The 13148-nt window shown below is 40.0% G+C and overlaps 1 protein-coding gene across 2 annotated transcripts; it reads left to right on the top strand.

Moving 5' to 3' along the window:
* Window positions 1-290: 290 nt before the first annotated feature.
* On the top strand, window positions 291-8862 carry mlana (melan-A). Of its 2 annotated transcripts, none has more exons than XM_072591906.1 (5): window positions 291-402; window positions 675-772; window positions 7368-7464; window positions 7952-8068; window positions 8656-8862. In XM_072591906.1, the coding sequence occupies exons 2-5, from the start codon at window positions 699-701 to the stop codon at window positions 8722-8724; spliced, it is 357 nt and encodes a 118-aa protein (XP_072448007.1). In that variant the 5' UTR covers window positions 291-402; window positions 675-698; the 3' UTR covers window positions 8725-8862. The 2 variants fall into 2 exon arrangements, with proteins under 2 accessions (XP_072448007.1, XP_072448017.1); XM_072591916.1 differs by having other exon boundaries at window positions 352-402; window positions 636-772.
* Window positions 8863-13148: the final 4286 nt, after the last annotated feature.

Genomic DNA, 13148 nt, shown 5'->3' with positions numbered 1-13148 from the left:
TGAGAGAAACATTGTCTGCCTTTGGAGTTGAAGCAATAATTAAATAAATGACATGCTGGAAAAAGCAACAAAGAGGTTCTGTTTGCACTAAAACTAAATTTTTTTTCTTCTGCCTATTCAGTGGTATTAAAACAGACAGTATATTGAATTGGTAGAATCTGCTAATGGTTCTCTTAGATTCCTGTATGTTGCTATGCTACTTATTCATGCCTATTAGAGCTAAGAAATGTCTAATGGTCAGGTCTCAGTCTCATGATAGTCATGAGAACTCTGCTTAGAGGAGGGAGGAGAATATTAGGAATGATATGAATAGAGTCATACAGCACGGAAAAGAGTAATACCATTGCTGCTCAGTTCAGGAATCAGGAGTCCACCAGACGTCAGCACCAGCTTCTAACACGGGTAAAGTTGCTTCTACTTATTATTGGTACAATTAAATTAGCTTGTGTTTTGTTTTTGTTTTAATTCAATTGATTAACATTTAAACAGAGGAAATTTGCTCAATGTTCAATGGTGTGACAAACTGTTATTTAATATACTTCATAACCTGAGTAATCATAAACTTACTGAGTATTGTCGTGCTTACTGTGAATCAAATGGTGGAAAGATCTGGCATTTAACTATTTTTTATTAAGGGATCTGTGCTCACGTTTATATTCTTCCCCCACCCCAAGACTGATTGACACTAAATCTCAGAGATGCCAAAAGGCGATTACATCGTGCCAGGATCATTTGGAGCTCGGAGAGGTGGACTTTACCTCAAATCAGAAGAGTAAGTTTGAGCATCCTTTACCAAGAAAGGCAGGCATTTTGATCACTTTCTCTACTGTAGTGTTATTCTGAGAGTTTATAGTCTCTACCATTGCCATCATTTGATGGCAGTCTTCCAATTTTGCTAAATTGGGTCACGTATTGGATGTAAGTTTGCATGCTGAGCTGGAAGGTTCATTTTCAGATGTTTCATCACCATACTAGGCAACATCATCAGTGAGCCTCTGGTGAAGCCCTGGTGTTAGTGACCTGCTTTCTATTTACATGTTTAGGTTTCTTTGGGTTGGTGATGTATTTTCCAGTGATTTCCATAGGAAATGACATCACCAACCCAAGGAAACCTAAACACAAATATAAAGTGGGTCACTAACACCAGCGCTTCACCAGAGGCTCACTGATGATGTTACCGAGTATGGTGATGAAACATCTGAAAACGAACCTTCCAGCTCAGCAGGCAAACTTTCATCTAGAATCTCAAACTGAGCTACAAAGTCTTCTCAAAACTGGGTCATATATTCATTTGGTCCCTTAGTTAAAACCTGCTTACATTCATCTGTAACTACCAAAATCAACTTTAGAAATTCTATTGTGAAAGGCCACAGATTTAGCACAGTTGATTTTAATATTGTTCTGTTGTTTGATTCGAGAGTGTGGTGCTGGAAAAGCACAGCAGGTCAGGCAGCATCTGAGGAGCAGGAGAATTGACTTTTTGGGCATAAGCCCTTCATCAGGACTGAATGGAGACCACACTGGTCCATTCCTGATCAAGGGCTTATGCCCGAAACATCAATTCTCCTGCTCCTCGGATACTGCCCAATCTGCTGTGCTTTTCCAGCAACATACTCTTGACTCTGGTCTCCAGCATCTGCAGTACTCACTTTCTACTACTCTGTTGTCTGATTGTCAATTTAAGCTCTGACCTAATTAACTTGTCTCTTCCAAGTTTCTACTATTGTTGCATGGAAACAAATATCTTTTCTGAATTCTTGGAAGAGGCTGTAAATGCATTACTACTTTGCAAACCTCCTTGCAACCTATAATGCAGATTTAAAATAGTAAATGTGGATTGTGCCCAGTAACCTTGATGGTATTATTTTTAAAAAGTCTATATTGAATTATAGACAATTAGTTGCAGCTCTATAACTTGCTTGCAAATTCAATTTGTACATGGAATTGATAGAAGCCTCTTTACTGAAAAGGTTCATTTAAAAATGATGAAAAGCTAGATAACCTGAAGGAGAAAAGAACAAAGGTATGTGATAGAACAAGATAGAAGTTATATGACAGCAGACTGGGGTGCAACACAGACAAGGACATTGAACTTCTGGAGATGGATATCTCATTTCTGTATTATATGTAGAATATAATTCTCCCAGATTCAAAGTTTTACAGCAAGGAAACAGGACCTTCAGCCCATTGTCTCCACACTGGTCATCAAGCATCTATCTACCCCACTTGGCTCTGTAGCTTGCACACTGTGGCATTTCAGGTGTTCATCTAAATAGATTAGATTACTTAGATTACTTACAGTGTGGAAACAGGCCCTTCGGCCCAACAAGTCCACACCGCCCCGCCGAAGCGCAACCCACCCATACCCCTATATCTACCCCTTACCTAACACTACGGGCAATTTAACATGGCCAATTCACCTGACCTGCACATCTTTGGACTGTGGGAGGAAACCGGAGCAAACCCACGCAGACACGGGGAGAACGTGCAAACTCCACACAGTCAGTCGCCTGAGGCAGGAACTGAACCCGGGTCTCTGGTGCTGTGAGGCAGCAGTGCTAACCACTGTGCCATCGTGCATTTTCTAAGGGTTACTGCTTTTATTACTTTTTCAACCTGTGACTTCAGATAAAACCTATCCTGTGGGGAAAAATAAATCCTCAAATTCCCTCTAAATCTCCCCCCTTTCCATTCTAGTTTGTCTAAGAATATCAAGGCTTAATCCTTGATTTCTATGCTAACACTGCATCGCTATTTGCTACACAGAAGATCAAAGTACTTTTTTTTCCACTAAAAGTTCACATTTGCTTCAATCTGGCTAGATTTAGACTCAGATTTCCAATGTTAAGGGATAGAGAACAAGTAGGCAACTGATTTGTTAAATAAATCTACATTATATTTTAAGAATAGAACATCCTTTACTGTCGCTTTTTTTCATAAATCTGTTCAGAGGTGTTATAACACATCTGGAGTAGATGCAACTTGAACACAGTTTTCATAGCCCAAAGGTTGGAATACTACTACTAGAACTCAACAAAGTACAAATCTAAAACCTCACCAGTCTTCTAGCTTCCCACAGACATTGGCAGGGCCTTATGTTTTCACTAGTTATCTCCTTACTCCTAATATACTGATAAACAGCTTTGGATTTCCTTTTTTTCTATTTGCTAATGGGTTTCCATGCCATTTCACTATTTTTTTTTCAGTAACCCCCCTGAACTTTCTATAGTTCCTATGGGCTTCTGCTGTTTTGAGCTTTCAGTCAGAAAATGTGAAGTTGTTCATTTTGGATAGGAGAACAAAATAACAGAATATTATTTAATTGGAGAGAAACTGCAGAAAGCTGTGACACAAAGGGATTTAGGTACAGTTCAGCATGAAAACACACAAAGCTAGCACACTGGTGCAGCAGGTAATCAGGAAGGCTAACTAGTGTTGGTTTTTATTTCAAGGGGGTCCAAGTATAAGATGAGGGAAAGTTTACTGCAACTATCCAAGTTTATGATGACACCACAGTGGAGCATTGTGAAATGCAGCACTATTTCCTCTCTTGTGGGACTTTCTATATGCTGGCTTAAAAAATTCTGCTGGACACATTTTAAGAATTCTGCCCCTTTCTAAGCTTTTCACATTTTGTTGATCCTAGTTGATATTGCAAAAGTTGAAATCTCCTACTATTACTATACTAATATTTTTGCACTTCTGAAATTTGATTTCATATAGCTATCCTTTTTCTCTCCCTGAACGTTTGGTTCTCTATATAACACTCCCAGCAATGTGATTCCCTTTTAGATTTTTAAAAAACGTTCTACCTGTTTGGGTCATTTGAGAAACTTTCAAAAACATCATTCATTCCTATTGCAATAATTGACTTCTTGCTCAATATTGTTACACCATCTGCTCCTCCAGAATATAGAGTTCTGTCCCTCCCTCAGTCATGCCTCAATGATAACACATCCCCATGTTTTGAGAAGGTTTGTAGCTCACGTTGAGGTTCTGGATGTAGGCTTGCTCACTGAGCTGGAAAGTTAATTTCCAGACATTTTGTCACCCTACTAGATAACATCTTCAGTGGGCCTCCGGACGAAGCTCTAATGATAATTCCTGCTTTCTATGTTTGGGTTGGTGATGTCATTTCCTATGGTGATGTCATTTCCTGTTCTTTTTCTCAGGGGGTTGGCAGATGGTGTCTAACTCGATGTGTTTATTGATAGAGTTCCGGTTGGAATGCCATGCTTCTAGGAATTCTCATGCGTGTCTCTGTTTGGCTTGTCCTAGGATGGATGTGTTGTCCTCCCTTATCCGTATGTAAGGATACCAGTGAGAGAGGATACATGAATATTAACTAGCCACAAAACATCATAACCTTCTCTCACTAGTATCCTTACAAACAGATAAGGAAGGACACCACTTCGACTGGGACAACATATCCATCATAGGATAAGCCAAACAGAGAAACACACAAGAATTCCTAGAAGCATGGCATTCCAACTGGATCTCTATTAACAAACACATCGAGTTAGACCCCATCTACCACCCCCCTGTGAAAAAGAACAGGAAATGGCATCACCACAGGAAATGATATCATCAACTCAAACATATAAGGAGAAAGCAGGAATTATCAGCAGTGCTTCACCTGGAGGCCCACTGAAGAGGTTAACTTGTAGGGTGCTGAAACGTCTAGAAACGAACCTTCCAGCTCAGTGAGCAAACCTACATCCAGACATCCCCATATATTAATCAACACACTCAATTCATTTGCCTTATCTGCAAGACTTCATGCATTGAAATAAATGTCATTCAAGCTTGCCATGCTCCCTTTTGTCTTAAGTTGAAAATGTGCACTTTACCTGCCAGATTGACTCAATTTTTCCTCTATAGTTATCGGTGCATCATCTTCAACCATACTTCCAACAAAATTAACTTAAACCTCACCAACTGTACAATGTCCCCCATCTCACCCTGCAAGCATGTTGGTTCCTCTGTTGTTCAGGTGCAAAATGTCAGACTTGTCCAGGTCCCTCCTTTCTCAGAAATAGTCCCAGTGCTTCAAGAATCTAAAGTCCCCTCTTCTGCAGTAACTCTTCAGACGCACGTTCATCTGTTCTATCCTCTTGTTCCTACACTCACTATCACGTGGCAATGGAAGTAATTCAGAGATTAAACAGTGGGATCTCAAAGGCTGTAATCTGCTACAGAACATTCTAACATTTTAATGCACAACCTCATTCCTCTTTCTACCCATATCATTGCCAGGTATGTGAATCACAATCTCTAAATGTTCCATCTCCTGCTTCAGATTTGCCGACAACTGTTCAGCGCGTTCTTTGACGTTGGCCCCCCCCACAATCCTGGAGTAAAATCTGTGGCCACAGAAACACTTGTCTGAACCCTTCACTATCACTCTCCCTGATTTTCCCCTCCCCTTGTACAATTTGGCCCCAGAGGAACAATCACAGTCACTGTATTCCAACACTGAATGATCTGTTCTTTAGTGAGACTCTCTGGAATTTTCCTGAATACCTGCCTACTTCTCTTCATCTGATAAATGGTCACCAATTCTTTCTCTGACTGTACTTCCTTGAGCTATGGGGTCTAAAAAATGAGATCCGTGTAATATTCAGCCTCGTGGATGCTGTGCATCTAGCCAATGCTCAAGCAATGAGAAATGGCCCTCAAACTGGTCACATATCCTGCAGATGCACTCTTTTAAATAAAGAAGTGACTTCCCAATTCGAGGCTGTGGAACACACAGTACTGAACTCTTCTGCATATCGAGTTAAAATACTCTTGACCTAAATTTAAGCTAAGTAGATAATTGTTTCTCTTTTTTTTAAAAAAAAGCTAAAATTGTTCCCTTTCCTTAATGCAACCTTAAAGAGAAACAACAGGGTGGCACAGTGGTTAGTACTGCTGGGTCAGTACCCAGGTTCGATTCCAACCTTGGATGATCGTGTAGCGTTTACATGTTCTCATCTGTCGAGGTTTTCTGCTCAGTGCTCTGGTTTTCTCCCACCGTCCCAAGATGTGGGGGATAGGTGGACTGGTCATGGTAAACGTGGGGTCGCAGTGTGTGGGTGGGATGCAGTTTGGAGGTACAGTGCAGACTTGATGAGCCAAATGGCCTCTTTCTGCATTGTAGGAATTCCGAGATTCTATAAACCCATTGACAATATGCTCACTTCTTTGCTTTGCACTAATATCACTTCTTTCAGCCTTGGGTTCTGGTGGTTTTAGCTGCTGGAAATGAGCTTGAACATACATAGAACATTACAGCACGTACAGGCCCTTTGGCCCTTGGTTACGCCGACCTATGAAACCAATCTGAAGCCCTTCTAACCTACACTATTCCGTTATCATCCATATGTTTATCCAATGACCATTTAAGTGCCTTAAAGTTGGCGAGTCTACTACTGTTGCAGGCAGAGCATTCCACACCCGAGACTTTTATTGACATACTCTGCTGCTACCATTCACTCTCAGATTCCTTTACTCCCTGCTCTTCTTCAAAAGTGTCTGAAAGACCGAGCAAAGAAAATCTGAGCTTCAGATAATAGGGAGCAGTTAACTCAGCTCAGTTGGCCAAATGGTTACAGTGCAATACAGAATGAATTCTAGAGTGTGTGTCCAATCCGCATAGCAACTGAGATAATTCTCGAGGCCTGCCTCCTTCCCTTGACTCACGGTGATATTGTGGCATAAAACACCATTACTAATCCTCAATCACAAGCATGTGGAAAGTAGCCACTATGGAAATACTGTAATTTCTATTATTTCTAAAAATGCATTTGCATTACGAGAGATGTATGTCAGTTTAGAATGTCATGGTTCCAGCACCTCACTGTCCTCCATCTCAGGTTTACTCAGGTCTTCAAAAAAATCTTCTCCGTGCATCTCAGCTTCTACAGACCAGAAACATGAGTGCATCACTAAACAACAAAAAAAACAAAGAACTTTGGATGTTGGAAATCAGAACCAAAGAGAGAAATTGCTGAAAAAACTCAGCAAGTCTGGTAGTATCTATGGAGAGAAAGCAGAGTTAACAATTTGGGTCCAAAACTGAATAGAGTCCAAAACCACAATTTTGAAGCCATTGACAAAGGTGACAGAACATACGTTGATGGGTTAATATGCAGGGTCAGCCATGATTTAATTGGTTTAGTGAAGGGTTGCACAATCTAGGAAGTTGTAAAGACTGAAAAGCCTACATTAACTTTTCCAAATAATCACTGCTAAGAGATGTACTTTTTGGAAAACAAGAAATGAAAAGATTGCATTTGGCATTAGAGAAAAAGAAGAGAACCTTAATATGATACTTGAACTGATAATTCTGTTTTTTCTTCCCCCCCACCCCCCCTCCCTTTCAGGATTATTGGCATTGTTCTTCTGGTTATAATTCTTGTATTTCTATTGATAATTGGATGCTGGTACTACAAGAAACGTAATGGATACTTAATTCTCCAGGTAACCTAAAAAAAAGCTATTTGACTGCAGTTGTATTCAACTTGAAGGTGCTGTGTATATTGTCAAGACAATTTACAGGGGAATAAATATAATGTCTGATTTTTAATTATTTAGTGGTTAGGTCAGACCTCGTGTGGTTTTAGTCTCAAGATTTCAGCAATGCTAAATTCCATTAGTTTATGGACATTATTCTGGATCTTTGTTCAGTCTTGTGCATGGATTTTGCAGTTTTGATTGTACTTGAATTAGCAATTGCATATTGGAGAGATTAACACGAATTGCATTATAATTCCCTGAATGTTTTATAGCAAGGCAACAATTCAGCTAAACTAGGTAAATATTTAGAAGCAAACAAATCTCAAATGTGGGAATTGAAAAACCACATCCCAGTTAACTCATTTAGTTATGTGCTGCATTGCCTATTTGATATTGCATGATTGGGATTTCACTCTTCAAGCTGTATTTGTTAATAACCTTCTAATTTCAGAACCGACACTTGTCTAATGCTGTTATGGGTTCTTTGATGACAAGATACCATGACAATGAAGAAGGAACCCCACTGGAGAATAAAGCATCATTGAATGATTTCACAAATTCAAATCTGGTAAGACTTTTTCCCCCAAAAAACTTATCTAATACCTTTCAGACTTGGAAGTTTGCACTACATGACTTACAATTTTGGCTCTTCTGGAAAACTGAAGAGGTGGCATTTTGTGTAATCAAAAAGATTGAATTTTAACACCTCGTGTTAAAATATGATCGCTCTGAATAACAAATTCAAAAGCAATGTGCGCTAAACCAATCAGAACAGAAGTAGATCTCTTAATGACATCATGGCTGATCTGCGGACAACCTCATATCCCTTAATATCTTTGCTTAACAAAAGTTCATCTCAGATTTAAAATTAGCAACTGATCTAGCACCAACTGCTATTTGTGGAAGAGTGATCCAAATCTCTACCACAGTGTGCAGAAGGGTTTCCTAAAGGTACGTACAGACTAAATTGAAGTGCCTTCATATTTTTCAATACTTTAATTAATTTAAGATTACTATGCTCCCACATACCTGTACAAAAAAATGTTAAGCCTGTTGTGAATGTCATAAATCATCCATCAATTCCTGTTGATTTAATCTATCAGATTAAGCATGCAAGTTAATGTAAAAAAAACTGTCATTATCTTCTCTTAACAGATTCCAAATGCTCCTCCTCCATACGAGAAAAATGCTTCAGAACAACTTCCACCAGAATATTCCCTTTAAATTGTCAATGGTTATGAATCCAGTGCTTCTGATGAGTTATTATCCCAAGCTTGGTTACACAGCAATGTAATCTTTGTTTTCATTTCACATTAGTTGCTCAATCCTGATTTTTGCATGAAATAAACTGAAATTAAGTAACTTGTTTAAAATTTGAATTGCATTTAGCTAGACCCTTTAAAAATTTCACCAGACAAAAGCCCGATATTTATTAAAATGGTTGAACTTTTACTAACTGAACGACATGGGAATCATACACATTAGATATATGTTATTATGTGAATTACAACTAGTGCTCAGAAGCTTGGCTTTCTTTAAGATGGAAAGCAAACTGTGGGTTTACAATCAGAATTTGATTTTGGGGAGTTGTTCACAGAGGTCAACTTTGTTCCAAAAAAATTTAACTAACAGAACAAATGTTGTTATTATATTAAATTCCCTTCTAGTAAAATTAAAAAAGGGCGACAAGCAAGATTCACCTTAAATGGGTTTCTGCATCAAGTGCTATGAAAATTATGGGGAGTTGGTTATCGAGTGAAGCTATGGAATTTCATTTTGCTTTTTAGCTATCAGTTCATTCATTAAGTATTTTATTGTATTTTACCTAACATAAGATAATTAAGTGAGGAAATCACAGGGAAGCTCCACATTGTTGAGGGGCTGTTTTGGCCAGCATGGTCAACATACAACATGTTCAAGTAGCAAACCACCAGCTGCAACCACTGCACTCCCAAATGTGCCACCAACGGGGAACGTAAGGTAAAACAAAAATCAGTTAATTTCCTTTTCTCTGCTCACCTCATCCCCAGACAACCCAGGTCTATCTTGTATTACATTTAGCATAGAATAATAGAAAGCCATTAGCAAAGATTTTGCACATTTATTACAAAACTTCTTTATCCCCCTGTACTATCTAAAAACAGTAGGACAGAAATTTGGTTATTACAATTATCTAGTCTAATATTAGTTGTAGGCAAGTACATAGGATCTGGCATGAGAGACAGAGTGACTGATACTTGGAGAAATGAGGTGATCAATACCAGCCTAAACTTGAGAGGGCAAGTCATGTCTGATTTAACCGAGTTAAATATTCTTGAACAGGTCACAAACATGGTTGGTAAGGTACTATCTATGGATGTTAACTCTATGAGCTGAAAGAAAGTGATGAAGTAGAGAACAGGACAGCAAAAACCTAAGTAAAAACAATTGTAAGTAATCTTGCAACACACTGAAAATTGCCTAGAAGATCAGAGATAGACAAAAGTGCACACATGCTTTGATTGGCAGGATGCAATGTGTTCCCCATAAAATTACAAAAGGGATATTGATTGAATAAGTGAATGGGCAAAACTGTGACAGATGAAGTTTGATGAAAGCAAGTATGTGGTTATCCATTTTGGGCTGAAGAAGCATAGATAAGGGTCCTTTCTAGATGGTATGAAGTTAAATAAAGTAGATGTCCAAAGAATTTGGGGGTGCAGGTGCACAGATCTTTAAAACGCCACAAATAAGTGCAGAAAATAATCAAGAAAGCAAATAGAATGGTAGCCTTTATATCTAGAGGACTGGAGTATAAGGATTTAGAAATTACACAAAACCCTGGTTAGACGCCACTTGGAGTGCTGTGAACAGTTTGGGCACCGCACCTTAGGAAGGAAATATTGGCCTGGAGGGAATACAAAATTCGTTTACAAAAATAACTTAATCCCTAAAGTACATATATGAGATTATTCAAATTAAGTCAGTTTTCTTTAGAAGATTCAGGATGATTTGATTGAAGGTTTAAAGATGTTATGAATAAAAGACAGGGTGGATAAACTATTTTTGTTGGTCAGTTATCCTAGAATTAGGGCTTACTGGTTAGGAATAATATTAGGAAGCACTATTACACACAAAGGGTGGTAGATATCATGAATGAATGCTGAATCAGTTGTTAATCTTAAATCTGAGCTAGATGTTTGTCAAGCCAAGATATTAAGGAATAGGGATCAAAGGCAGATTTATGGAGTTAGATGACAGATTAGCCAGGATAGGCTAAAGGGACTGACTGGGTAAAAACAATAACTGCAGATGCTGGAAACCAAATACTGGATTAGTGGTGCTGGAAGAGCACAGCAGTTCAGGCAGCATCCAACGAGCAGCGAAATCGACGTTTCGGGCAAAAGCCCTTCATCAGGAATAAAGGCAGTGAGCATGAAGTGTGGAGAGATAAGCTAGAGGAGGGTGGGGGTGGGGAGAGAGTAGCATAGAGTACAATGGGTGAGTGGGGGAGGAGATGAAGGTGATAGGTCAAGGAGGAGAGGGTGGAGTGGATAGGTGGAAAAGAAGATAGGCAGGTAGGACAAGTCAAGGGGACAGTGCTGAGCTGGAAGTTTGAAACTAGGATGAGGTGGGGTAAGGGGAAATGAGGAAGCTGTTGAAGTCCACATTGATGCCCTGGGGTTGAAGTGTTCCGAGGCGGAAGATGAGGCGTTTTTCCTCCAGGCGTCTGGTGGTGAGGGAGCGGCGGTGAAGGAGGCCCAGGACCTCCATGTCCTCGGCAGAGTGGGAGGGGGAGTTGAAATGTTGGGCCACGGGGCGGTTTGGTTGATTGGTGCGGGTGTCTCGGAGATGTTCCCTAAAGCGCTCTACTAGGAGGCGCCCAGTCTCCCCAATGTAGAGGAGAACACATCGGGAGCAACGGATACAATAAATGATATTAGTGGATGTGCACATCCACTAATATCATTTATTGTATCCGTTGCTCCCGATGTGATCTCCTCTACATTGGGGAGACTGGGCGCCTCCTAGCAGAGCGCTTTAGGGAACATCTCCGAGACACCCGCACCAATCAACCAAACCGCCCCGTGGCCCAACATTTCAACTCCCCCTCCCACTCTACCGAGGACATGGAGGTCCTGTGCCTCCTTCACCACCAGACGCCTGGAGGAAGAACGCCTCATCTTCCGCCTCAGAACACTTCAACCCCAGGGCATCAATGTGGACTTCAACAGCTTCCTCATTTCCCCTTACCCCACCTCATCCTAGTTTCAAACTTCCAGCTCACACTGTCTCCTTGACTTGTCCGACCTGCCTATCTCCTTTTCCACCTATCCACTCCACCCTCTCCTCCTTGATCTATCACCTTCATCTCCTCCCCCACTCACCCATTGTACTCTATGCTACTCTCTCCCCACCCCCACCCTCCTCTAGCTTATCTCTCCACGCTTCAGGCTCACTGCCTTTATTCCTGATGAAGGGCTTTTGCCCGAAACGTCGATTTCGCTGCTCGTTGGATGCTGCCTGAACTGCTGTGCTCTTCCAGCACCACTAATCCAGTAAAGGGACTGACTGGCCCACTATTTCCATATTCTCAGGAATCTGCATGAGAATGGAAGTATACAGTTTATATCTGATTTTGCAGATACGTTAGTGGGACAGTAAATTGACCAGTTTTTTTACATTTATTCATGAGATATGGGCATCACTGGCAAGGCCAGCATTAATTTGGCATCCTTAAGCTTCTGAGAGCAGTGGGAAGGCTCAAGAGACATCTTTAAACCACTGCAGCCCTTGTTGTGTGAATCAGAGTGATTTTAGGTTGTTCCAGGATTTTCAGCCAAGTACAATAATGGAACAGTGATATACTTTGAATGAGTGACTCAGCAGAATATAGCAGATAAGTGGTATGCCTGTACTTCTGCCCTTACCCTTCAGTTCATTGGTTTGGAAGATTCTATCAGAGGGGCCTTGTCAAGTTGTAGCAGTGCACTGTGTAAATTAGTACCTCTTAAACATTGTCCCAGTGACCCCATTATTTATTTTGCAAACTGTAGCAACTCCTTATTCAGCAGTCAGAGCAGAAAAGACTAAGTAGTCTGGGAAGTAGGGAAATGGGGGCAACTATCATGGCCTTAAAAGCTCTTAAAGTTCCAGTTCGTAATTCCATTTGAGACCCAGAATCTCTACTTTGAGAAGCCCCGATGTAGATGATACACATTTTACCATGAAAATTCATCTGCATGTATCATCTTTGAACTGATGATGCAATTATATCCTTTCTCAAATAAGAATACCAAACCTGTACTCAGATACAATCTCATTGGCAGCTGGAGCAATGTCTCCCTACTTTTGTCGTCAATATCGCTTATAGTAAATGAGCATTACAATTTCATTCTTAATCACTTGCTCTAACTGCATACTTTTATAATTCATGTACCAGGAAATTCAACTTAGTAGAATAGGCATTGACAAACGCATCAACTGTAATTTGACATTGAAGAAAAAAAATACAAGCAGTTCTCTTCATTTAAAAAAAAATTCCTTCAAAAAATAAATTTACTAGACTCTTTGAAGACAAATGAAACAGTGTTTCAAAACTAGCCTGAAGCAGTATTAAGTCAAACTAATGCCAAGTTGAAGCATGCAAATTGTTGCTACTGTTACTA

This window comes from Chiloscyllium punctatum, chromosome 2, assembly GCF_047496795.1.
Source record: "Chiloscyllium punctatum isolate Juve2018m chromosome 2, sChiPun1.3, whole genome shotgun sequence".
Classification (NCBI taxonomy): Eukaryota; Metazoa; Chordata; class Chondrichthyes; order Orectolobiformes; family Hemiscylliidae; genus Chiloscyllium; species Chiloscyllium punctatum.
The sequence above is the reverse complement of the archived record's forward strand: the minus strand, read 5'-3'. Positions and strand labels throughout refer to the sequence as shown.

Coding starts and splice junctions, on each gene's coding strand:
- mlana (XM_072591906.1), top strand. CDS start 699: ATGCCAAAAGGCGATTACATCGTGCCAGGATCATTTGGAGCTCGGAGA. Junction 7,465..7,951: donor ATGGATACTTAATTCTCCAG/GTAACCTAAAAA, acceptor TTCTAATTTCAG/AACCGACACTTGTCTAATGC. Junction 8,069..8,655: donor ATTTCACAAATTCAAATCTG/GTAAGACTTTTT, acceptor TTCTCTTAACAG/ATTCCAAATGCTCCTCCTCC.